The 27903-nt window shown below is 42.0% G+C and overlaps 1 protein-coding gene across 1 annotated transcript in view; it reads right to left on the bottom strand.

Annotated features, from left to right (window-relative positions):
- LOC119778602 (NACHT, LRR and PYD domains-containing protein 12-like) overlaps positions 1–27903 on the bottom strand; it is an 81963-nt gene that overhangs the window by 37520 nt on the left and 16540 nt on the right. Inside the window, 1 exon segment of the mRNA XM_038277923.1 lies at positions 16757–16930. Coding sequence (XP_038133851.1) covers positions 16757–16930 — 174 coding nt within the window.

Raw genomic sequence — 27903 nt, 5'->3', positions numbered from 1 at the left:
TTTAGGCTTTTGGAAATTCCTCAGAAAAGTATTATTTTCTAATCCAATACATGTGATACTAATCCACCTCTCCTTGGTGACGCTTTTGAATATTTCTCTCTGATTATTTTTAAGCTTGCAGAGTTCACTTCTCCTGCGCATTTCTGGAGCATTGAGCTCCCCATAGGATCCAATGTAGTTCTCCCAGCACGATAGGAGACTCGCTTTTAGGAAACTACAGTTGTAGCTCACTGTCTGCCTTGCTCTAGTGTCTGTTTTGTAGAATAAATAATCTGCCAACGAGTTATTAATCCGTAAAAGCCTTGAGTTATATTTCCCCCTAAATAAATAATGGTCATTATTAAATAAATATTTTTGCTCTCTACAGCGTTCCAGCTCATCCAGCTATTTTCATTGTACAGATCAGTTATCATCTGATCGCTGCGCTGGTGGCTCCGCTGAAATCATTGCAGTGTTGGTGACACTGATGACGTAGACCTAGTTATATTTAATTACAAATATGATTTTTTTTTCTCCCCCTGCTCTCAGGTAAAACAGTCTCAAAGAGAGAGACTTGAGCTAAAACGGAAACTGAAGGGGGTGGAATGGTTCTCCAGCCACAGCGCTAATGGGGCATTTACATCTGAAAAGGGATTCATGAGTTGATAAGTACTGCGGGGGGACTGGAGGCTGACGAAAATTCTATTATCTGTGGGATTTCTAGCGTTAACAAGCTGATAAAGAAGGTCGGCTCTGTTCTAAGAACTCCTCTGGAACCTCGGGAGATGATTTCACAAAGAGGAAGATTATGGACAACAGTGAGCATCCTCTTCAGACCTGGTACTGAGAGCACAGAAATGAATAGAATTTCAGCAGCCTGACATTTCTGCTTCAAATCTCCTTTTCTCATCTCTGCAGAAAATAATGAGTCATTTTATCTCCATCATTAGATTGATTCTAGGAAAGTGTAAAACCAGAGGATCCAGGTTAACAGGAGCGTAGTTGGAGCACTGTCTGTGCACTGCCTCATCAAATACTGACTAGACTTCTCTGCTCAATGTTATCACAACCAGAACGCTTAACACTTGGACTGTAGAACCCATTAGTAGTACTGTAGTCATCCCTATTAGAACCCATGACATTACTGTCTCTGTTGGGATCTGGAGGTCTGTCCACTTTCTCCACCAGAGGGTGTACTAGATCTCCTGGAGCCGGAGCTGATTGCAACCACCTGTCGATCATCTGCTCATCAGGAGATCTGTATTTAAGGAGGCAGAGGACTTCTCTCCTGTGCCAGAGTGTTTGCCAGTTACAGTTAGCAAGGCTGAGCCAACCTGCCTGTCTGAATCTCTCTCTCCCTGAAAACCAGAACCTGAACCTGATCTGTTTTCTCCTCTCTGCTTCCTAGATTGAACCTGTCTGAAACCTGAAACCCAGAAGAGTATCTCTGCCGTTAATCTGCCTGTCTGTTCTCTGAAGAACAATGGAAAACTATTCCTGTCAGAGACCTGCCTGCCCGCTCTCTGAAGAAACCGGAAGGGAAACTCTAATCGGTTATCTGCCAACACTCAAACCAAGCTCTGCCTCTGCCTAGCCCTCAGCCTGCCGACAGCCTCTGGACCCTCAAGGTTCCCCCCTCAGCCGCTCAGCTCAACTCCTGTACAGGAACAGCCCTGCACACTCTCATCCTGCAAATTACCTGGACCTCCACTAACTCCTCTGTTCCCCTCTGCAGTGAACCCACTCGTGACCAGTCCTGGACCTGTTAACTCTGTGTGCATTTCAAAACCCACTTGTGACCAGACAAGTTACCCTTGGGATCTGTTTATTTATTGTATTCCATCTTCTAAATAAACCTTTGAACTTTTATCCTGTCTCGGAGTGTTCTGCATGTGGGTTAGGCACCTGAAGCCAAACATGACAGTCTCTAGATCCAGTTTTATAGAACTTCTGACCATTTTTCATTCTGATCCTCTGATGGATCACCTTTATGAACTGGATAAGCTCAGTTTGGGATCAGAGGTTCAACAACCATCCCCTAATATGATCAATCTGCTCCGTTCAACATAGGTTCTGTCCAGAACTGTCTGCCTCATCACTCTGACTACACTAATGAGTCAGGTAATGATCAAACCTATATTACACTGAATTTTAGCAAAACAGACCAATAACATCCTGCAGGCTCTATTTCCCTGTCTTGTATTAAAGGTATAGTGGAGGATTCTGCGAATTAAAAAAATCACCTCTGCCGTCTCAACTTTAATAAAAATATGCACATGCAAAACTCTGAGTCTGCACGAGCTGATTTCTCATTGTGCACGCTCTGTTTAAAAGTTACTGTTTGCATCGCTCATACAAGCTTACGTTCCAAAAGAAGATTTTGCAATATAATTTTTCCACTTTTTTCCACTTTCTTCCACTTTTTTTTATGTCAGACACACCATCGGTAAGTGAAAATGGGCATGAGCACGTAAGATGGCTTTACGTAAACTTTCAATTCAATTCAGTTTATTTATATAGCCCAATTAACAAGACGTCATCTCAAGGCACTTTACAGTTCACCAGATCATACACTCAAATTGATTCAAAATTTTCTATCTAAGGAAAACCCTTTGATTGCATCGACTCATTGACTCGAATGCAATCCCTCACACTAAGCATGCTTGTAGTGACAGTGAAGAGGAAAAACAGGAAGAAACCTCCAGCAGAACCAAGCTCAGTGTGAGCGGCCAACTGTCTAGGCCGACTGGGGTTCAAGGAGACAGAAGCAGAGATACAAAAAGCAGCTGTAAAAGGCGGCCCGGTCCAGGAAACACACAGCCAGGCAGACAAATTCTGAGCCAACTTCCATGTCACAGGATGAAGAGAACACATCAAGCCAGTGACAGTCAGAAAAACTACAGCTTTTAAATACAGTTTGTGGACTTCCTGATAGTAAAGATTTACAATATTCCAGCCGTGAAGTATTAAGAAGATTAGAGATTAAACTAAGAAATACAAAAGAATCGGAGAATAGAGATATAATGAAGCAGAATGATGAAATTGGGGTCCCCATGCCTTCCAGCAGTCTAAGCCTATAGCAGCATAAATACAGAGATGGCTCAGGATAACCCTATAAGCTTTATCAAAAAGTAAAGTTTTAAGCCTAGCCTTAAAAGTAGACAGGGTGTCTGCCTCACGGACTAAAACTGGTAGTTGGTTCCACAGGAGAGAAGCCTCATAACTAAAACTTCTGCCTCCCATTCTATTTTTAGAAACTCTAGAGACAGAAAGAAGAAACCACTAGTAAACCTGCAGATTGAGAGCGAAGTGCTCTGTTAGGGACATAAGAAACAATCAGATCTCTGATATCAGATGGAGCTTGGCCATTTAAGGCTTTATATGTGAGAAGGAGGATTTTAAATTCTATTCTGGATTTAAAAGGAAGCTAATGAAGAAAAGCCAGGATAGGAGAGATATGATCTCTCTTTTTCATTTTCATCAGAACTCTGGCTGCCGCATTTTGGATTAGCTGAAGGCTTTTAACTACAGCTTGTGGACTTCCTGATAGTAAAGAATTACAATAGTCCAGCCTTGAAGTAACAAATGCATGTACTAGTTTCTCAGCATCACCCCTGGACAGGAGATTTCTAATTTTTGCAATATTCCGAAGATGAAAGAAGGAAATTCTAGAATCCTCTTTGATATGGGATTTAAATGACAGGTCCTGATAAAAAACAACAGCAAGATTTTTATCTGATTATCTGAAATCAGTTTAATCCCATCCAAATGAAGTGACTGACTAATCAGCATCTTTTTCAAAGACTCTGATCCAAAGACTATAACTTTTGTTTTGTCTGCATAAGTGTTGGGCATGTTACTTTGAAAAATTTCATTAGTTATAGTTACTTGTTACTTCTCTCAATAAGTAACTTAGTTACTAACTGAGTTACTCCACAATAAAAGTAACTAGTTACTAGTAAAAATAACTATTGCGTTACTTTTGTGTTTCTCGCCCCCGTAACCCTCACCACAGGTGCCCCACCTTCTTGCAGTGTATTTCAAAAGCCAGTTGAATAGAGTGGACGACAAAGAATTTAGCATTTATTGCAACTCAACATAAATGACATCAGGGGGAACCGTATCTGACGGCCTAAAAACCCTGTTAGATAGGGTTCCCCCAGCTTAACATGGGGGGATTATTCTTTTTTCTTATTCTTCTCTATTAATGAGGAGAAATATGCTGCACTTGCTTTACAAAGGGTGCTTTTATACAGCAGTAAACAATTTTTCCAGACTAGGTAGGATTTCCGTAGGCCTGTGGAGCGATATTTTCTCTCCAGTTTCCTATCATTTTGCTTCACAGTGCGCAGCTCTGCATTAAACCAAGGAGGCAGCATTCTGTTTTTAACAGTTTTCATTTCCAAAGGGGCTGCATATCATGATAATTATTGACAATTAGGAGGGCCACTTAATTTGATGATCCACCTGGAAAAAGAACATCATCCCCTATACCTTTATTTATATTATTAGGCCATAAGATATTCTTGATCTTGGAACCATAGGCAGGGTTTTACTCCTCCTCCTCTAATCTACTTTGCTCCTACCCAGCCTAATTATGTCTTATCAGATCCACCTGTTTCTTCTGCTATTTATGCCAACATTTCCCAACCCAAGGTGCCAGATTATTCTAGCTCCCAGCGAGTCTAGTTCTGGCATTTTTCTATATATGTTTGTTCTGTCTAAAATTGACCTGTTTCTGCCCCCAGACTTCTGAGTTTTGGCCACCCATGTTCTGCTATGTTTTGTCGGTTCTGTCTCTCTGAATTTGACCTGTTACCGACCTTGGACCTGTCTTCTGACCACAGCTTGGATTATCCCTCCTTGATCCCTAGATTTTTCTGTATACTCCGGCTGTTGCTGGTTGCTGCTCCTCTTCACAAGTGGATCTCTGGTTCGGGCTCAGTTTCAAGCTGCGGAGCTCAGCTCTTCTGGACTACACTCCTACTCCTGAGCACAGACTGAACTTTGCCAGGTTGGTGACTTTCACCTCATTGTCTTTTCCCGTTTGAGCTTCAAAAGTAACTGATCTGAGTCCACATCCCCACAGTGTATCCAGTGAAGCTGCCCCAGCTGATGAGCAGCCACACCTAGCTTTTTCAATAAACTCCTTGAAGTTTTACTGTCTTTCTCGTCTGAATTCTGAGTCCTATTCTCTGAGCTTCTGACAATTCTTACTGTCCGAGAGTGTGGATTTTTAATGATCTGTAAGCAACCAGTTATCCTAACAATGTAAAAAAATAATAAAACAAACAACAACCTTTTAGTTCACATGATTGTAGAAACAAACACTTTCAGAATATTGAAGAAAATGCAAATAGTCACCAGCATCTGTGCTCATTAACATCTGAAGAACACAAGCAGATTAGACAGAGACCAAATTATTCTTGGTCAGAAAACAGAATAGATAACTGAGAATAGATAATCAATCAGAACCAGTTCAAACCTTTTAACTCTCCTGGAATTGTTCAAACTTTTTATTTCCAATCCCTAGTATAGATGCCCAGTCTTTAAACCAGCAGTAGAAGCTTCCTAATAACAGCAAAGAAAGATCCACAACAGTTTGTTCAGCCATCTGTTTGAAAGTGTGGCTTAAAGTGTCTTCCAGTCTCTACCTGGGACACTGGTGATGGGATTATATTAATCAAAGGATGGTGCACGTCAGCATGAGAGCCTCATCTTTGATCTGCTGCACCGGTGTTGTGCTAAGGTAGGTTTATTAATCCTCCTTCCGGCTTCTCTAGGCAGAGCGGAGCCTTTTTATACTTTCTTCTTCTTACTGTAGCCCTCATTTAAGCAATGTTAGTAAAGATGTGAGTTTTGGGTTCTTTGCATCAGTATGCCCTCTTACTATTTAATATCTCTCCAATACTTTTGTATCAAATGACATTGCACACTACTAAAAGTAATTACACTACATACCAGGTACAGTAAACCAAAATAGCCCCCTTTAATTAGGCAAAAATAATAATATGACAGGTTTTTGGGTTTCAGGCAAAACAGAAAAAATAGAGCAGGGTTCCAACTGCACAATAAATCTGCATACACAGTGTAAAACACAAGTTATATAACCCACTATTGTAAAAACTAAAGCTAAACCTGGCAGAATTATACTGCACGTTGCAGGCCTGTGCATATGCTCATGAATGTAGGAGTACCACTTTCTTGACAGTCCAGAGCCTCTTCACTTAAAGAGCAAAATATTAAAGTTAAAATCAGTACATTGTGTACACCTCATTTTCCAAAGATGAAACCGGGCAATATGCCTTCCTTTGTCCGGAAGGACCTGAAATTGATTACTAGAAATAGCAGGTCAGGAATGATGAAGTTGTGTAGCTTCCATGTGCTCTAACTCTACTGGCCAGAGGTCCTCTGAGAGATGCTGGCCCTCAGAGTGACTATATGGAGTCTGTCTCTCGTTATCCAGTCTGGTAACAATCTTCTGTAGCACTTTAAGTTACTATTACTAGCTAGCGAAACAGCCGCTTACAGTAGTCCATGTTAGTGAACAGCTATGTTGGCTTCACTCTAACTCTCAAGTTCATACAGCAACAAAGAAAACAAACACACAGCCCAACAGCTTCTCCTGAAACTACTGTGTCCTGCTAATCTGCAAACTGTATATTAAACTTCTCCTTACTTACTCACTTCTAAACCAGGCCCTTTGGACATTTTTTTAGCTTCACTGAATATGTCATCCAGATGTCTCATATGTATTTTTCATAGTCAAAATGAACATTTCAGACATCTAAAATAACATTATTCCTATCTAAAATTAAACATTTCAGATATCTAAAATGTAATTCTTATTAGTACAACTGATGTCACATTTCCCATTTATGTGTATTGGACTTTTAATTCCAGATATCTGAAACTTGTGTTAATTAAAAATTCTTCCTATCTCAAAATTTATTCTAACTAGGGTTCATTCTAATTTCAGATCTCCATAATAGAATTACTGCTGTTCATAATTACTATTGCAGATATCAAAAATGAATATAATATAACAGATATCCAGAAATCCAATTCTTGCTAGTAGAAATATAATTACAGATATCAACTACTTATTTTGTGACTAGTTAAATTAGAATTCCAAATATCTCAATTTTAATAATGCCTATCAAAAATTTAGTTGGTGTTACGACTTTATTCTCATAATGTCACAACTTTATTCTCATAATTTTACGTCTTAAATCATATGTGTCAAAGTGACAGATCCGATGATGTTACACCAAGAGGCCGGACACGGGAGCGGCGTGAGAGAGAAAAAAAAACAATTACTAACAGCGTGAATACAGTGAGCTGCACCCAATCTCTGTTACGCTTGGCTAAAGTGCATAGGGGGAAAAAAGTCAAGATTATTGGTGGGGACTGTCCCCACCAGTCCTTCAGGAAGTTACGCCTGTATTTCTAATAACTTTATATAACCTTTGAAAGGTTAATTGAAATAAAAGGATATAATAAATGAACATATCCTTGCTATGTATTATCTTAAATATCTTTAAATGTATTATTATCCGGGTTAAATTACTTTATGTCTAAACAGATACATGCCTTGTGAAGAGTATATGCTATGTATAATCTAAAGATGGGCAGCAAATTTACTGTTCCTAGGTGTTAGGCCCTGCTTGCAAAGGGTAGGATGGAATGTGCATATAAGACGGTTGAGTGACCTTGCTCGCGCACACACGCAGAAAGAGCTGATTTTGCAGAAGCAGAAATACCGGAAACAACTCCATATATGGAGACAGAAACTATAGGGAGTATGAATAGTGTGTATCTGCTTGTGGGAGTGTTTGTGTAGAATAGTAAGATTTTCCCTGATAAAGATAAATAAAACAAGTCTGCATGGGGAGAAGGACAGGGTGTTGCTTCCAGATACTGGCTGCAATTCCTCTCCCTTTGCAAAGGTGAACAAAAGCTGGTCTTTTATTTATTTCACTCCATCTGAGGTTAAACTGCTCTTGAATCTCTGGACCCGGAGAAACTAAGACGGCTTCAATACTTGTTTACTGCTCATTCTGGATAGAATAAAAAGCACTTTAACCTAAATCTCCCATAATTATAAGTAGTTTTCAGAATAACTTCATTGATAATTTATTTTACTCCATTTGGGATCCGTTTCATATTATAAAAACCCACTAACTGAACAATGGAGGATGAAATTTGATTGTTCCTCTGTCCATGAAAGTAAAACATCACTACTTTCACGTCTAGCTGAGTCTAGCTTAGGTACAGTAAAAGACGCTGAGGATAGAAACTCTGTCAGGGTATATTCTTGCTGCTCTGCTTTCTCCTCCACCTCAGACATTCAGTCTAGAACTGTACCACAGTCAGAATCAGGAAAATTAAATGATAAAATTGTCTTACACAACATTAGTACCTGCAGCATCATAGACTGAATATATGGAAAGGTGGTTTAATGAGGTTTTAAACAATAAAGCTGCATGTAAAAATGTAACTCTCCAAAAATAAAATTAATCAGATCATCTTAACAGTTCATAGGTTTGATATTTATATACACTGGTTGAAAGTGTCTCTGAAATCATTTCCATGCCATGAAATAATATTATCTAATAATAATAAAAATAGTAATTTACATTTGAGGCACTATTTGAGCTCGAATCAGTCTTTCATTTATTGCTGTAACACACAGCTAGTAGGGCGTGTGTTCATATTAAAACAATATTTGGGCATTAGACATCTTTAAGTATCAGAACATAATATAATTACTCACAAAGGCCCAGACTGCTAAACGTGTCACTTGAACATAAGCCTGTAATTTTGAGGAAGGAAAAGCTGTAACTATTATACTGGTTTTGTTTGTGGATTTTGATTTTGCATTGCTATGGAACTTTCAGAGCAGCTGCAGCTGCCGTTGATGGAGTCCACTGACACAAACACACAGTCCTCCCTCCCTCCTCTGCTGAGGAGAAGTGTGTTTGGACTTCTGTAGGTGCAAAAGTGATAAAGAGTACAGTAAAATAAGGAAGTAAATATACTGGGTTAGTTTGGAACTATTGAATAATTCAATGGTTTGTGACAAAGTTAAGAATTTAAGTACTTTAAGCTACATAAACTTATTTTATCTACAATTTTTTGTGAAAGGGGCAGACAACATATGATCTGTTCTTCTCTCAGCCCCTTGCATTCAGACTGTTGGTAACTTTTACTCATGTTTTTTTCCCCACATGAGCTCATGATGGGTCGACCCTTTCCTGAACCACAGAATGGACCAGACCACTGACCTTTGGCCAGACTAGGACTGACAGGTGACACATTAAAGGACCTACAAAACATTTCTTTCCCCGGAGTTAGACACTGCTTTACAGACAAACCAAAGTTCTTGGAGACACTAATGTAGGACCATCTCAGCCATCCCTCAGCATGAGGTGTGGCTCAACGTAATCAAAAGAAAGTTATCAGAGGTCATCTAAGTTCATCTGACCTTATCAGGAAGGAACCAGTAAAAGCTACAACAAAGCAGATTAGAATAGAGGGGAAGAATAATCTCCTCTGATTGTTAACGAACACATCAGTAGTCTACCTGATGTGTTGAATCAGCTGACACAGAACAGGAAATATGCAGTAATATCATAATTTCAGATTTGCCGTTTATTAGCTCTAAGATCAAACGGCACCCATCTTCTAAAAATATTAACATCAGCTCTTCCCTGACAGCATGGTGGGAATTTCTAAAAATAACAAAGTCATCACTTATCCCGTGCAATCGTACACCCATCTGGAATAACCCTGACATTCTACAAAACAATAATGTGATAAACTTTTTCTTTTTTTTCTTTTTTTAACAGTGTCCTGTCTGGCAATGTGGCAATACGAATAATTGTCTTGATGCCAAAAAGAGCCCAACAGATTTTACTTTCACAAGTGTAGCAGTATGGCAATTGTCATACATCTCCACTTGTTTCATGCATAGTTCCCAGAGTTAAACCCCCCCAAACTACTGTCTAAATTATACAGATAGTGACTAAACTGGATGATACAATATCTCTTCCTATTACTAAATGGGAGGAGGATTTTTCAGTCAGCTTTGAACAAAACATCTGAGCTCATATATGTCTAAGAACTTTTAACATGACTAGAAACCCCAATTTACAATTAATACATTACAAAATCCTCCACAGACTGCACTATACAGGTCAAAGATTTTTCAAGATGGGTTTTGTGCAATCTAACATCTGTCCACAGTGCACAGGCAATCAACTTGACAATTATTTTCACGTGTTATGGTTATGCACGCCGGTTCAGAGATTCTGGGTACAGATATGTAAGGACCTATCACTGTGCCTGAGTTGTAAAATCTCACTTTCCGCTCCAGTTTGCTTGCTGGGTGACTTTGAGGGAAGCTCTATGGGAAAAAAATCAGTTTGCATGGCCTTCACTGCATTATGTATCGCAACGAAAACTATCCTCATGAATTGGAACAGTAAGGATAAACTCAGCATCAATCAGTACAGAGATCTGTTGTTGGATCATATTAATCTTGAGACAGCATCTGCATCCCCATCAGACCGATCTTTCTGGGCTCCCTTGATCGGCTCCATCACTTAGTGTAGAGGTGGACTGTGTGGCGCGTCTTATGGGGCGCGGGAGCTGATTCGGGGGTCCTTGGGTCCAGGGGGGCTCGGTGGGGCGCTCGGAGCGGGGTGCCTGGCGAGTCTAGCCCTAAGGTCTGTTGCCCCCATCGGGGCGAGGCCTGGGGCGCCTATGGGTGGTCCTTCGGCGGCCGCGTGCGGTGCTCTTGGGGGGTTCCGTGGTGGCAGATGTGGGCTACTGGCCGGGTAGCTGTGCTGCTGCTGGGTGGGGCTGGGTGCCAGGCATCAGTTCTTTTGTGGTGCAGGCCGGGGTGCTTCGGTTCTGCAGGCTGTCGGGGCGTGCCTCGTCTTTCGGCACCGGGTTTTGGTAGTTGGCTGTGGCGCTTGGCGTGGTTGCGTCGTCCGGGCGGTGCATGGGTGGTCGCGCCTGCGGCTGGGGTTCAAGTGTGTCTGTTGTGGGCTGGTTGCGGGCGTCATGGGGCCCCTTTGGGATGCCCCCCAGGGTGTTGCTTCGCTTTGTTGGAACTGGTGCCGGTGGTGCGCGATGCGGTGCATTGTGTGGGGGGCAATTTGGGGGTGGAGGGTTACTTGGTGTTTGACTGCAGGGGGGGGGGGGGGGTAGCGGGGTGGATCATGATGCTTTCGCGCCGGGCGCTGCGGGGGCAGCGGGGTCCTGTCTGCTGCTTTCTTTTTGCTGCTTGTGCTGGCTTCTGGCACACGGCTGGGGCAGCTTTGCTGCTCCGGCTCTCTGGCACGCGTTGGGCGGGGCTGCTCTGTCCTTTGTTTGCCTTGCAGCTGTGTTTGCTGTGGTCGGTGGGGTGGAGTGGTTTTGTTGTGTTTTTGGGTGGGGCTTGGTTGGTGCGGTCGGTTCATCCATATTGGCCTTCCGGTGTCGTTTCTGTCGGGGCCACTCGGGCCCCCGCGTGCCGGTGGTGCGCTGTCGGTTGGTTTCCCATTCGGCGGACTTGTTTGTCTCCTGGGAGGGCAGGCATGTGGATTTTGCTGGGGAGGAGAGGCTGGCTGGAGGGGTCCTCATGATGTTGCGGTGGGTGTTGGAAACTGACTTGTTTTCGGCTGTTCTTCTTCACTGAGGGGGATTTTTTGTGTGGGAGGGGGGGTGTGAATGGGGGAATCGGAGCTTGGAATGGGGCTTGGGATTTGTTCTTTGTTGTGTTGTGTGGTTTTCTTTTTCTTCGGATTGGTGTTGTAGGACTGGTGTGGGGGGGTGTCATTCGGTAGCCGTTGTCGGGGTGGGGGTGTAGGTGTTGGTGCCGGCACCAGGGGTTTTTGAGCTACTGCTCACGGGTGGGTCCGGGGTGGATCCTGGGGTCTGGGGTCCCTGGGGCGCGTCACCCTCGGGCGGGGGGTTTGGGTTCTGTGGGGAGTACTGCTTGGGGTCTGGGCCGGTGTACGCCCAGCTGTCCACCCCTGCCACGGCCTCTGGTGTGCTGGGGTGCCTTAGGGCCTGTTGGGCTGGAGGGGCATGGACATTAACACCTATGGCAGATGCTTACCCCTTCAGGGGTTTGCACTCTGCTAATGGGGGAAGGGGAGGGAGGGGGAGTAGGAATGATCTCGGCCTGGATGTCTTTTGTCACTTGTGTGGTGAGTAGTTTGAATGTTAATGTAGGGAAGGGATTAGATCTCCGGAGGGGGGTGGGGGGGTGATAGAGGGAAGAGAATATCAGAAGGGCTTCGGGTCTGGCTCCCTGTCTCGGTCCTGGTCCGTGCCGTCCCATGGTGGGGCTTCTTCCGGGGTGGGGGCTCTGCGTGTTGAACGTGGGCTGGCTGGCCGGTGTTGTCCCCCCCTTATTTATTCATTTATTTTAATTATTATTATCATTAATTATTTTTTGTAGATGGACAGGATGGGGGGAGGGTGGTGGTGTCGGCCCTGTGCCCAGCTGGCTGGTGGGTGCTGCTGCCAGTCCCGGGCCCCCGGGCTATGGTGGTGAGACTGGTGGGGCCTCCTTCTCCAAAAGGGGCTCTCGGGGAACAAAGGTGCCTATTGGAGTCAGCGGGGGAGCTGGCTTCCTGGGAGTGCAGCAAGCACCCCAGTCCTTTGCTCCACATTCCCAAAATCCTCCCTCTGCCTGCTCCATTACACTGCCACACATGTAGGTTTTTGGGGAGGGGGTCGTTACTGCAGGGCCCCACCTTCTGATGATGTCCCCCACCCCAATTTTATTTGGCATTTTAGACACTTCCATCTACAACATTTTCACAACACACATCTATGCAGGGTATTTTCTGGGGGGTGGGGATCAAGGCCACCCAGGGGAGGCTTATTTTATGGGCCCCACCATGGTCAGCTTCCTCCATCCCCTCTCGCATCTAGACATTGAGGGTTCAGGGATGTCGATTGGGGGGTTGCACTGGCACCACCTATCTCCCGGAGGGGGGGTGGACTGTGCCGGACACCCCCTCTTGGTACTCCCAGTTTTAATTACATCTGAGAGCAACATGCAACAACACCACATGGAAGAGTGAGCCACCTGGTCCGTGGTTTTGGCTGGGTGGCCTGCCACCGGCAGGCCTCCCAGGTTGGGGTCTGAACTGACCCCTCTCCCAAATACATCTCAAGTCTCCACTAAGTGCGGAGCACATTCCCCCCATCCTGCTCTCCTTCCGCTGGCTGGCATCGGGGCTCGCCGGTGCACTGGTGGAGCTTGGGGTCTGGGGGTGCATGCCCGGGTAGTTACTGGCTCATTCCTGGCGGCCTCTCTGCGGGCGCCGGCTGGCTGGGGCCTTGCTGGGGCTCCTGTCTGGGGGTCGGGTGCCCCTAGGGCCTCGGATCCCTGGGGCCTGGGACCGGATTCACTTCGGGGAGGGGCTGGGTGTTGTTCAGGGATTTTCGGTGCTGGTGCCTTCGCTTTGATGCCGGTTCCTGGGCGATGCAATTTTTCGATGCCGGTTTTATGGTATCAGTTCGGGGACGAGGAGAGTTGCATGGCGTGGTGAGGTGCGGGTCTTGGGTTTTGTTTTGGGCTCTGTTTTTTCCATTTGCATTTTTCCTCTTGCATGGAGGAATTTTTTTCAGTTGCGGGCGGGTCGGTATCTGGTGTTGACTGTTGCATTGTGGGGGGCCTTTTTGCTTCGCTGTTTTTCTTTGGAGGGATTGGCATGTCTTTGGGGGGGCTGGAGATGATGAGCTGACTTCGCTGATTGGGTTTTCAGGTGGATTTTCCCACTTGGAGGCATGGTGGAGTTGCTTTGTTCCCGCTGAGCACAGCGGGTGTGGCTGCGGGGCGGGTGGAGTGCTCTGCCCGGTGCGCATTGGGGGGCCGGAGCTGTCAGAGGCTGCTGCGGGCGGCGGGTTGCTGCTCTTGCTGCGTCCGGCGTGGGAGCGGCATGGTTCGCTCCGCTCTGGCTTTGCGCTTCCCACAGGCTGCTGGGGGGGATGGTTGCGCCCGCTGCGGTCCACTCTTCTTGCCCTTGGGTTGTTTCCCTGCGCGGTGTGTTGCGTTGCGCACTGTTGGCATCGGTCTTGGTGAGGTGGGGTCATGCTTTTGACCTGGGGGGCATTTGTGGTGGTTCCACGGCGCTCACGGCCATTTCGTGGCAGATGTCTGTGGGCCCTGGCTGTGGGCGTGGCTGCCTGTCTGTTTTTCCTGGACAGTGCGGTCGCGTTGGATGTTGCAGCCGGTCGCCGAGGCTTGGTGCCGGGGGGCGGGGCGTGTTTCGATGGTCTGTGGGGCCGGGGCATTTTGGTCGGTGCAGTGGGGGGGCCGGTGTTCGGTGCCCAGCCCTACTTCAGGGTGGCCTGCTGCCGGCGGAGCCCACGGATCCCGCGGACTCGTCCCCACGGCTCCCCAGGGCACTGGCATGGCAGTGGCTGGGGGGCTTCCTTGGGGGCTGTCTCTCCTCCTCCCTTGGTGGGGGTCTGATTTCCGGGGCTGGCCCCTCTTTGGTGCCTTCACTCTTGGGGTCCCTTTGGGCGCCTGGGGCTTTGGGTCTCCCGGCGCTGGACTCAGTGCTCTGGGGGGTGTGCCTCTTTGGCTCTCCACAACCACTATTGAGCATTTATTCTATGGATAAACTTTACATGCACAAGTGCACCCTCACAAACAATTACAGGTGCTTGGCTCCAGGTACTCAGAGATTCACTTCCATACAGAAAGCTCACATTCATATCTTCTGGTAACACAGAGTACATGTTAGACTTCATAATACTACTTTAGCGATAGTTTCAAGGTGTGTCTCTATTGTATGTCTCGTACCATGTCTTTCGGTTGTGCTGTTCTTTTTTCATCTCGTTACAGGTGATGAAGCAGACTGAAAATGTTTTGTCATTGTCTCCTTTCTATCTCCTCTTTCTTTCATCTTTTCTTTTTTTTTTCCTTTTTCTTCTTCTGTTTTACTGCTCTATTTACAATGCAGTGTCCATATACATTGTAAAACTCCCTGCATAATTATAATAAAGCAATTTATATACATGAAACAAGTGGAGCTATATGGCAATTGCCGTACTGCTACACTTGTGAAAATAAAATCTGTTGGGCTCTTTTTGGCATCAAGACAATTATTCTTATTGCCACAATGCCAGAGAGGACACTGTAAAAAAAAAAAAAAAAAAAAAAAAAAAAAAGAAAATAAATTATTTCTGGCTTTGAGAATGGCCCAGACCAACGTCACTGTTTCAATGGTTATGTTTGCAGCCGTTTCATTTACCTGCCTGAGTTGTTGTGTTCCATATCTCAGAACTCTGATGTTGAGGTTATCGCAACTACCATTGGGGAAGGGAGTGCTGATATTAAACCTCCGCCTTGTCAAATGTGTGTTTTGACTGACTCTGATTGTTAAGAGCTGAACTTGTCATCTGTGTGAAACATCTTTTTGTTATGATTTTAACATTTTACATTGAGATGGTTAATTTTTTACTCATAATGAGGTTTGTTGCATTCAGGAGCTCAGGTTAATCATTTGACTTATACTTTCCAGACATAAAGGAGTCTGTTTCTAGCGATTTTACCTTTTTTATTCCAGGGAAACAATAAAGGGTAACTAATAGTTGCAAGCACTAAAAATAATAATATATATTTTTTTAATTTTCAAAAAGATCTTTTAGCATGAAAAGAACCATCATGGGGAATAACACTTAAATGTTTTTGCCAACAAGGGTGTGATTTCAGGGCTCTATTTATTGGCAACATATTCTAGGTATCATAACCCTTTCCATGATTTTTCCACCTATATTATTTAACATTGTCCACTGGCTTGATTGCAGGTGTGCATATATATATATATATATATATATATATATATATATATATATATATATATATATATATATATATATATATATATATATATATATATATATATATATATATATATATATATATATATATATATATATATATATATTTATATATATATATATATATGCATTTCAATCTGTCTTTATTTCATTGTTACTTACATTGTCGTTTCTTAGTTCTTATTTCTCTTTACATTTATTCGCTAATTGTCCTTTTTTATTATCGATTACAAAACGATGATACCCCGTGGAACTGTGATCGGAAAATTAAGATTTCTCTTATTGAATATATACTGGATTATGCGATTTATCCACTGAAAAAGATTTTACCCAGTCTGTTTCACCTGCAAGGCCACACCATGCCTAAGTCAGGGGTGTTTATAGACAAGACATACTTATTCCCACAACCAGCCAGATTATTTCTCAATGTTTATTCATAAGATATTATTGTTAAACCAAAGTGTCTGTAATTTGTTTTGACTCTGAATACTTTCCATTATTGTAAGTAAAGGGGGATGAATGCTATCCAGATCAGAACATGGCTGATTACCATGCAATAAGGGCCTTATGATGAACTTTTCTCTCTTTGCAAAGATAAAATAAAGGGCAGACTGAGTGAAATTAATGTCTGTTTTTTTAACTGGAGTGAATAGTTGAATACTTTTTTCCCATGACACCATATAATTATTTTCTATTAAAATCTCCAAATATTGATATCAAGTCCTGGTTCAGTCCATCTTTCTCTTCATCTGAAACTGCACTAGCAGTGTTTAGTGATAACTGTGAGTTTAGTTTGCTTCGTTGTAATCGTAATAAGTCACAGTAAATAATGCTCCAATGCTCACTAAGGTCACATAAACATTCTGCATGAATTTAGATATAAAAACAAGGCTTCAAATATTTCCTGGAATGATGTTCAGACCTGAGACTTTCCAGTTTGCAGTTTGGACTCTTCAGTCCAGAAGACAGTAGCTCCACTCCAGAATCTTTCAGCTTGTTGTTACTCAGGTCAATCTCTCTCAGATTAGAGGACTGGGAGCTGAGAACTGAGGCCAGAACATCACAGCTTCTCTCTGAGAGGTTACAGCTATTCAGTCTGAAGAGACAGATATAGAAATGACAATATAAAAGCCTTTTTCGAAAGCTCATGAAGCTCAAACCAGAGCATGTATACCAAAACCCCCAAAAAAGCAGTGTTGCCAACTCCTCAGCTAGAAAAGTTGCTATTGACTGTCCTAAAAGGTACTAGAAGGTGCTGGATGATGTCATCATCAATCCAGGGTAGGATTAGCAGCAGATTTGCATATGCATATTTCACTTGCAAACTGGATTGAACCGAGAAAGGTCATTGCATAATTTCCACAGCTGATGTAATTCAGCTGTAGGATTTTCTAAACCCCTACAATTGTTTTTTATTTTTGTTTTCTAGCTGACATACAAAGCAGCACAAAGTGATAAGATAGCAAGGAGGAAAAGATGTGGGGAATTTGAGAGTTTTGTAGAGACTTTTATAAAAAAGGAAAGAAAATGTATAATTCAATATTTTAGTTCTATACTCCGTACCAATTGATGGCATACATGCTTGCCATCTAGCAAAATAATAACAAATAAAAAACACAAAGAAGTAAGTAAGGGCAGTGCAAAAACACATAAAGAGTGAAGGAGCAGAAGGGGAGAGAATGAGGCTGTAAAATGAATATCCAGTTATTTTATGCAACTGTTAATAATATATTTCATGATTCAATGTTGCAATCTAGGACAGGATTAGCAGCAGCTTTGCTATGCATATTTCACTTGCAAACTGGATTGAACAGAGAATGGTTTACTGCAGTGTAGTCAGCCTGCTCTCCATGTTGACAGCAGAGTAGTTGTAGCTGCTGGTGACTGCCTGCCTGGCTGTATAGAGCTAGTAGCAACAGCTATCTTAGAGCAGTACAGTCAGCAGCAGGAAGTGTAGCTAGTCAGGATTCTTTATTCTGCTGTGTTAACTGTCTCACCTAGAAACGGCATTAGTTTGCAGGAACATGAAGTTCTGATGGTTTTCAGGAGCCCTCAAAATAGATGACAGTTGACAGCATGTACGGGCTGTCAGCTGTAATATATATTAAACAACATGCTAACAATAATTTTAAAGTTATCATAAAATTTATACCTAATGTAGAGCTCTAAGTCAAGTGTCAGGCATATTTTACCATCAAAGTTCAGGGAAATTTTTATTAATAATTCAAATTAAATGATCCTGGCTTGGTTGATGTGAGTTAAAAACTTCAGAAGCAGTGAGTGATGGCCTGTTTATTAAAACGCAACACTTGGACAAGGAATGCTCCAAGTTTCTTGATTCCCAAAGAATGGCACTTTGTGTCTCATAAACCACCAGTCTGAACCCAGAAATACTCCATGGGTGCTGCACTCCTGCACACTGCTCAATGAGAGATAGGGTAATACAGAGATCAATTTTTTGGTGGGAGTTGGGGATAAAGATAGTATTGAGTTATTCAGTCAGTAAGAGGTATTCAGTCAGCAAGGCTGGCATGTAATAAGTTATTGGAGAAACAGGGAGTTCATTTACTATATTAGAGTAAAACAGGAAGACTATTGTGCAAAATTAATCAACTTCTGGATAATGTTTATGCTTTGCTGCAAGAAACATGACTCACACAGTATTCCTCTATGGGAGAGGTCACGGATTAGCGGACCGCGGTCAGGATCCGGACCCCCCTGCTTGCTAATCCCGACCCAACCTGCTTTAGAACATTTATAAATTACCCAATGTTGTCTGATGACAGTGTCTAACTTCACTTGTGCCGCATCTCCTGTTAATATGATAAAGCTGTCCAGAGCACCGGGACCAGGCTACACATTATACAAATTAGCCAATGAGCTGTTTCAGTCTGGGTCACTGCTGCAAGCTACTTCTAGACACAGCAGGCAAACCTGTGGCAAGCCGGGTGGTGGGAAAGGAGGAGAAGTTGATGAGAAAAAGAGAGCAGAGAAAGCTTTAAAGTGGGCTTTAAAGCTTGTGTAGCTGAGGGCTTCTGTTGTAGTCAGTCCATCATTATTCTCATCTAGGCATATCTCTCCTCTGACCTAAAAGTACACTTTCGCTCGCTGTCCATAGTTTTCTTGAGGGACAACATGGAGGTTGTTTTTTTTTTGTTTTTTTTTTTTAGAACACCTTGAAAAGTATCTTTATGCAGTTCACTAGATTAAACAATCTGTCATGATTTTGGCCCTGATGACTGGATTTTTGGTCAGGCTTTCACCCCCAAACAGACGGTCAGACAGAGAGGGCAAGAGAGAAGCTGATCCCACTAATTGGGCTGGTCAACTTCCTTGGGTTGAACATGCCATAAATTCTGCCCTCTCGCACCACTGGGCTCTCTCAGTTTTTTGCTGTGTTTGGTTTTCAGTCATAGATGTTCACCTTTCAGGAGAAAGATTCCAATGTTCCATTGGCCCATTTATCTGCTCTCAGGTGCCAGCGAGTCTGGAGAAGGAATAGAAAGGCCATTTCTAAGGCCTTCGTTAGCCAAGCTACAGCTGCTAATCATCGGAGGGTTCCAGCACCGTTTATCAGGAGGGCCAGAAAGTTTGGCTGTTTACCAAAGATCTGCCCCTTAGGGTAGATAGTAGGAAGCTGGCTCCTCTTTTTATCAGGCCATTCCCCATCAGTAAATTGATGAACCAGGTTACTGTCTGCCTTCAACTCCCTCATGCTATGAAGTTACATCCTACGTTTCATGTGTCCTGGGTCAAGCCAGTTCTAATCTCTAGATTTGTGCCAGGTCCAGGTCCTCTCCACCAACCCGATTCCTTGAAAGGGGAACCTTCATACACTGTCAACTGCCTACAGAGGTTTAGGTAGACAGGCAGGGGGATCCAGTACTTGATGGACTGGGAGTGTTACAGACCCGAGGAGAGGTCCAGGGTTCCTGCTAGATTCATGTTGGGAAAAGACCTGGTTAAGGTTTTTCATAGGGTGCATCCTGGCCAGCCCAAAAGGGCCTCTGTAATCCGACGTTGAGGGGGTTCTGTAATGATCTTTGCACTGATGGCTGGATTATTAGTTCATTTCTCCCGCCTGATTAGCTCTGCCCAGTTTTTATTTTCACTCATCAGATCCACCTGTTCCAGCTCCTATTCAAAATGCTTGCTCTCAGTCATGAGGGTTACCTGATCCTGAATAATTTCTGGTCCTGGACTTCTGATTTTTACTTTCCCTGTTCTGATCTGTTTTGCCTGACCTTTTTTGGACTGCTATTTGGATTCTGCCTACTAACGACCTTGGTTCTGTCTCCTGACCCTGGCGGGAATTTCCCTTCCGTACCTTTTGGGATCTCTGATCTTCTGGCCTTGACATCTGATTCCACATCGCCACTGACTTTAGATTTTCCCTTTCTTTTTCCATTAGTTTCTCCCTTTCTCTTCCTCATCTGCTGGCTTCTGCTGATCAGTAGCTGTAGAGAAATCATTTGGCTGGATTCCATTCCTTCCTCTGGGCTCAGAATGAACTTAAAACCCTCCCTACTATCATTCCCTGTCATAGTTTTGTGGTCATTATTCTAAGTTGCTACCGCTACAGAGATTCAAGTCAGACTGTCCCAGCTGGCAAGCCACACTGAGCAGTGAATAAAACAATTTTTTTTAGAAATCACTTCTGTTCTGTCTGCCTGCCTTCCAAGTTCTGACACATCCCAAACAACCAGTTCATATCTTTACAAACTGTGTTTAGATGGAAAGATATCAGGCTGAGACGGAATTAATTTTAAACCTTAAAGCTTTACTCCTTCATTAGGAAAATTATAAAATTGAAAATAATGTGATATCTATCAAAAAGAGAAAATACAACTAAATAAGCATTTTCTTCAGGTTCTAAACAAGCAAAAAGTAACAACTGTACTTGAAATACTTAAGAACCATGTATGTATAATCTATACAACAGAATTTACTGGATAAGTATCCCATTAATGCCAGTTTCTTTTTCCAGACATATGATTATGCTAAAAGCTGTCAGTCATGATAAGTATATAATACATCTGACATTTGAGTTAGAAGTTCAGCTCTATACCAGCACAGATATATTCCCTTTATTGATTATTAGTGTGATATTTGCTGTATAATTCTATAGTTTGAACTCCCAGAATGTTCTCACAGGTCATCTCTTAGCAGGAGAGAAAGTCCTGGTAATAAATAAGATGTTTCCAGTTTTAAAAACAGTCAATTATTATATTTGTTTTTATTTTATCCAGATTACCATAAAGGAAAACTTTGGAAGTCATGTTTATTGGAGCAAAGGATACATACTATCAAGTGGTTGGTTTCTTCAAACATTGGAGAACTTTTTCTACACCAATAAATGGTAAATTTAATCGCTGTTCCTCCAATAACTTAACACATTTCCTGTTCCCAAAACCATGTTTCCTCTCATTTAATCTGCAAACTAAGTTTTATAGTAAGACAGTTAACACAGCACAATAAAGTAACCAGACTATCTGCTCTAACTCTGCTCCCAAATCCAAAACTTCTAAGGTCATTAGAAAAGTGGTAGAAAAGTGGTAGAAAAATCAGATTTTAAGTTAAAACCATGAGCTCCTCGAACAAATGATGCGACCAATGATTTACTCACTTTTACAAATTGTTGCAGCCTTTATATAAAGTGTTTTTGACACTCCACAAATCAGAGCTTGCGGAACAGCAGCTGACTGCACCTCCAATTAGATTGGCATCTAGACCAAACCATTTTTGGGATAGATCTTATAATAATTAGGAAATGCAACTTGGTTCCCTGTATACAACTGGCGGGGGATGACATCTTTACTCCTCTCTTTGTTTAGATCTATGGGATAGCTACCAAGTCCTATATATCTACCTGGACTAGCCGGTGGTATCTGTTTCCAGGTCTAGCAAGGGTGAACATAATTCATGATTTACAAGAATAAAAAAACTATATACTTAAAGACTTATGTTTGACTTTGATAACAGAAATCATATTGTGCACCAATTAAAAATCTTGTTTTTTTTTTTTTTTAAACTTGGTTGTAGACCTTTAGTAAGCCACTGCCCATAGGCAACCCAGTCTCATGGGAAAATGTACCCCCACTACGTTGGTCCACACTGCAAAACGTAGTGGAGGTACATTAATGGCCATTTTTTTGTGGTACTGTTACGTTTCTTCTGCCTATACGTTTTCTATTGTTTTACGTCCTAGTCACGTGACTTTCAAGATTCCAGCTGGGAGAAGAAAAAAATATATATAGATGGCCGACATTCGCTCATTTTTTTGTGGAAAGATTAATAACTTGAGTTTGTTTTTGTATTAAAATGAGTTTTGATTACATTTCTAGTGAGAAATGTATAGTTTGTTGCCAGAATATTTACTCAGGGAATGTACATATTCACTTGCTTGTTCGTTTCTTGCAAAGATTTTTCAAGATAATGTGAAACTGTAACATTTTGGTATAAACATGGCTGAGATTTCTCTAACTTTTAGTGGGAAAATCAATAATTTCAATCAGTTTCTGCATTTAAATTGGTTTTGATTACATTTATAGCGAGAAGTGTAGGGTTTATTTACATAATATTTACTTCGTGAACATACATAATCACCCGCTTGCTAGTTTTTGCTACGTTTTTCGGATCTCGTCAGGATTATGTGAAATTGCAACGTTTTGGCTGCTACCCATCGCCTAGCATTTAGCTGCCGCCCCGATTCAACATTGAATCCTTTGTGATTTAACTCCATCTGACGGATCAAACCCTCGCCACTGCGTGCGTTGCGTCTGAGGTTGATTTTCAGATCAATGCATTACGTCGTGGCATACAGGAGAAACTAATTAAACTAGTTTAGAAAAAGGATCATGGGTTAAGATCGGATGTGTTTTTTTTGGAAATCTACCGGATCCTTTGTGCAATTAACTTCCTGTTTGGTGCGATCTCATTGATGGGTTTTGACCAGATTTTGACCAAAGAGGAACTAAAAAAAACAAAAAACAATTTGAATACACAACCAGCATATCTGGAATCAGTGACAGAGAGCGACTGGGACCAAAAGTTTATTAATTTCTCCCCACTGATTTCCATTCAAAATGTTTTCGATCCCACCGGGCTCTAGGGAAGGGGCAGGCATACCGCCACCTACTGTTCATGAGTGTGTAGCAACATTGTTTTACATCTATTAAATTCTATTTTTTAATTTTGTATTCTGAAGATAAATAAATAATGCTTTCCTTAATCTATAAATATCTTTTATATTTCCTTTATTTCCCAAAAATCCTTTAAGACTCAATTCTTGGCCTGTCCTTTCAACTCTTTTCAATTTCTTCCTTTCAGGTCCAGATGTTTTACATTTCCTCAATACGTGTTCTATATTTTCTATCTCTCCACATCCTTCACATTTATCATTATTTTTCCTCCCTATTAAGTATAAATTGTCATTTAAATAAGTATGACCTACCGTATTTTCACGACTATAAGGCGCACCTAAACGTCTTTTTTTTCCCTCAAAATGTGGGGTGCGCCCTATGGTGCGGTGCGCCCTATCTGCAGACGTTGTTGAGACCACCATGAGTATGTGAGAACCTTAAAGGGGGAAGTGTGGGCGTGGCTTGTGTATAAAAGAACAGGTATGTGCTTTATGCAGAACATTGTTGTCTTAACAACCCTGGAAATGGCAAAGAGACACGCCTATGAAGCCCAGTTTAAACTGAAGGCTATCAGCTACGCAGAGGAACATGGAAATCGAGCAGCTGCGAGAGAATTCAATATAAATGAATCGATGGTTCGCAAGTGGAGGAAGCTGGAAAACGAACTCCGACTGGTGAAGAAGACGCAGCTGAGTTTCCGCGGACATAAGGCGAGGTGGCCCGAGTTGGAGGAAAGACTGGAGCGGTGGATCGTGGAGCAAAGAACGAGTGGGGCCAGCGTTTCAACGGTCACTGTTCGACTAAAAGCAGTAAAGCTGGCGGAAGAAATGAAAATTGAAAATTTTCAAGGAGGTCCATCGTGGTGCTTCCGTTTTATGAAACGGTGCAATTTTTCCATCCGGACCAGGACTACAGTTGCTCAGCGACGTCCGGCGGATTATGATGAAAAGCTGGCGAGCTTCCACTCCTTCTGCAGCAAACACATCGCTGACAAAGTCATCCAGCCAAGCCACATCACCAACATGGACGAGGTGCCGCTCACTTTCGACATCCCGGTGAATCACTCGGTGGAGAAGAAAGGGACCAGCACTGTAGCGATACACACAACGGGGTATGAAAAGGCGTCGTTTACTGTTGTGCTTGGCTGCCACGCAAATGGACAGAAACTGCCGCCTATGGTGATTTTTAAAAGAAAGACTTTGCCTAAAGAGACTTTTCCAGCTGGAGTCGTTATTAAGGCGAATGAAAAAGGCTGGATGGACGAGGGGATGATGAAAGCTTGGCTGAGGGAGGTGTATGTAAGGAGACCAGGTGGTTTTTTCCACGCATCTCCATCTCTGTTAATTTGTGATTCCATGCATGCCCATCTCACAGCCGATGTGAAAAAAAAGCTCAAAGAAATGAACGCTGTGCTTGCTGTTATTCCGGGAGGTCTGACAAAGGAGCTTCAACCGCTCGACATCGGTGTGAACCGCCCGTTCAAAGTAAGGCTGCGAGCGGCGTGGGAGCGATGGATGACAGACGGAGAGCACAGTTTCACTAAAAGTGGAAGGCAGCGGCGGGCAAGTTACGCCACCGTTTGCAGATGGATTGTAGATGCTTGGACTAACGTTTCTGCTGGGACTGTTGTTCGAGCTTTTGCAAAAGCCGGCATCATTTCCAAGGAGCCGCCCGGCACGGAAAGTGACTCTGACAGCGAAGAAGATGGGGAAACTGGCATGTCGGATTTAGCGCAGCTGTTTAATTCCGAAACAGAGGATGAGGACTTTGAGGGGTTTGATTAATACTTTGTAATAAATACTTGAATAAAGCACAATCATACTCAGTTTTGCTCCAGCTCTATTTTTCTACCTAAAAAACTTAATTCAACAGCCGCCTCTGGGCCGCAGCGCATCCGGACTCACCTCAGCAGGTGTTTTTTCATCTAAATAATCTAAATCTTTTTAAGTGAGAAAGCCCACCGGAAAATTTAATCATTACAGTCAGTTCATCCAGATTATTATCCTGCCTATGTTTTAAGTTAATTTATGCGTCAATAAACGAAGAAGGGGAAACTGGCATGTCGGATTTAGCGCAGCTGTTTAATTCAGAAACAGAGGATGAGGACTTTGATGGGTTTGATTAATACTCTGTAATAAATACATGAATAAAACACAATCATACTCAGTTTTGCTTCAGCTCTATTTTTCTACCTAAAAAACTTAATTCAACAGCAGCCTCTGGGCCGCAGCGCATCCGGACTCACCTCAGCAGGTGTTTTTTCAACTAAATAATTTAAATCTTTTTAAGTGAGAAAGTCCACCTGAAAATTTAATCATTGCAGTCAGTTCATCCAGATTATTATCCTGCCTATTTTTTAAGTTAATTTATGCGTCAATAAACTGTATCAGAGGAGTAATCACAGCCCTGTGTCATCAGCGATGTGTCTCTCACGGCAGGTTCCCAGGTTTTAATAATACTTTGTAATAAATACACCTTGCAGCTTTATTTGCTGTGATCAGTGGGAATAAAGTAGTTTTAATATGTTTTTAAGTGAGAAAATCCACCTGAGAGGACATGTACCTGTATATAAAAAACGCGCCCTATAGTCCGGTGCGCCTTATGTGTGTGTTAAATACAGAAATGGGACACATAACTGAGAGTGCGCCTTTTAGTCCGGTGCGCCTTATGGTCGTGAAAATACGGTACTCTTAATCTGATCATTATTATTTCTTCCCTTCGGTTTCTCTCATTAATATTTCTATTTAATACTGACTTTTGTACTTTATATAACCTTCTTCCTTTTTATCTTCATTCCACCTTTTTTTTTTGCCATTTTTCAGTTTCTTTCCTCTTAATAAATGATTTTCCTTCCCCTTTCCCTAAAGGAATTGTAATTGTTATTTGTCTACTTTTCATTCCACCTAACTTTCCATTAATTAGCTTGAAAACAGCACTTTGTAGGCACCCAGTTTCTCTAACAATGGCCCTTTTTGGGTTACCCTCCATGCATTGGGTGTCAGTTCAGTGGCAGTTCCAGAACATTTTCTTAGGGTTGACCAGGCAGCACAATAATGTGCATGTGGCCAAAAAGTAATAGGGATCAAATTCGGTTCAGAGTCAAGCTATTGGGATCAGGCATCAGGTTCAATTCGCATATTTTCTTAGCCAAAACAAGGATTTGTTGGGCTACTGTAATTTTGAATTGAAAAACGTCCTGAATGGGAAGTCTTCAAACTTGAAAAACAAAGTCCAAAGTTTTTTTTTTTTTTTTTTTTTGGAATGATTATGACCTGGATGTCTAAGAATCTTCACCAGCTTATCAGGGAAATGAATGCCCACAATGTCTATATTCTCCAAAAGAGAATAACAGAACAGACCTTCATGAGGCCCTTGTTAAAGCTATGCATATATTTATGCATCTATGCTCTTCAAATAACTTTCTGGTTCGACGCAACATTTACATTTAATGGGTTGAGAGGTTGTTCTTTACCAGTAAATACACAAAAGATTCCCAGATGACTGCCGATGCAAACTCTCCCCTATAAAACCTAAAACTAATTCTTATAAGAGAGTAAAATCTGTATTAGTCTTCATTAAATGTAGCATATTGTTGTACATAAGCGATTGCTTTATTTTTGGTGTCAGCTTTTGGTCAATATGCTAACCTTAAAAGGTCAAAGTGGGAAAATGTAGTAGTAGTAGACAAATTAGCAATTAGAGGAGGCAATAACAATTACAATTCCTTTAGGGAAAGGGGAAGGAAAATCATTTATTAAGAGGAAAGAAATTGAAAAATGGCAAAAAAGGTGGAATGAAGATAAAAAAGGAAGAAGGTTATATAAAGTACAAAAGTCAGTATTAAATAGAAATATTAATGAGAGAAGAAATAATAATGATCAGATTAAGAGTAGGTCATACTTATTTAAATGACAATTTATACTTAATAGGGAGGAAAAATAATGATAAATGTGAAGGATGTGGAGAGATAGAAAATGTATAACACGTATTAATGAACTGTAAAACATCTGGACCTGAAAGGAAGAAATTGAAAAGAGGACAGGCCAAGAATGGAGTCTTAAAGGATTATTGGGAAATAAAGGAAATATAAAAGATATTTATAGATTAAGGAAAGCATTATTTATTTATCTTCAGAATACAAAATTAAAAAATAGAATTTAATAGATGTAAAACAATGTTGCTACACACTCATGAACAGTAGGTGGCGGTATGCCCGCCCCTTCCCTAGAGCCCGGTGGGATCGAAAACATTTTGAATGGAAATCAGTGGGGAGAAATTAATAAACTTTTGGTCCCAGTCGCTCTCTGTCACTGATTCCAGATATGCTGGTTGTGTATTCAAATTGTTTTTTGTTTTTTTTAGTTCCTCTTTGGTCAAAATCTGGTCAAAACCCATCAATGAGATCGCACCAAACAGGAAGTTAATTGCACAAAGGATCCGGTAGATTTCCAAAAAAAACACATCCGATCTTAACCCATGATCCTTTTTCTAAACTAGTTTAATTAGTTTCTCCTGTATGCCACGACGTAATGCATTGATCTGAAAATCAACCTCAGACGCAACGCACGCAGTGGCGAGGGTTTGATCCGTCAGATGGAGTTAAATCACAAAGGATTCAATGTTGAATCGGGGCGGCAGCTAAATGCTAGGCGATGGGTAGCAGCCAAAACGTTGCAATTTCACATAATCCTGACGAGATCCGAAAACCCGTAGCAAAAACTAGCAAGCGGGTGATTATGTATGTTCACTAAGTAAATATTATGTAAATAAACCCTACACTTCTCGCTATAAATGTAATCAAAACCCATTTAAATGCAGAAACTGATTGAAATTATTGATTTTCCCACTAAAAGTTAGAGAAATTTCAGCCATGTTTATACTAAAATGTTACAGTTTCACATTATCTTGAAAAATCTTTGCAAGAAAC

The sequence above is a fragment of the Cyprinodon tularosa genome, unplaced genomic scaffold (genome assembly GCF_016077235.1).
Source record: "Cyprinodon tularosa strain WSP-4 unplaced genomic scaffold, ASM1607723v1 ctg1359, whole genome shotgun sequence".
Lineage (NCBI taxonomy): Eukaryota > Metazoa > Chordata > Actinopteri > Cyprinodontiformes > Cyprinodontidae > Cyprinodon > Cyprinodon tularosa.
Note: the sequence above shows the minus strand (reverse complement) of the source record. Positions and strands in the feature narration are given on the sequence as shown.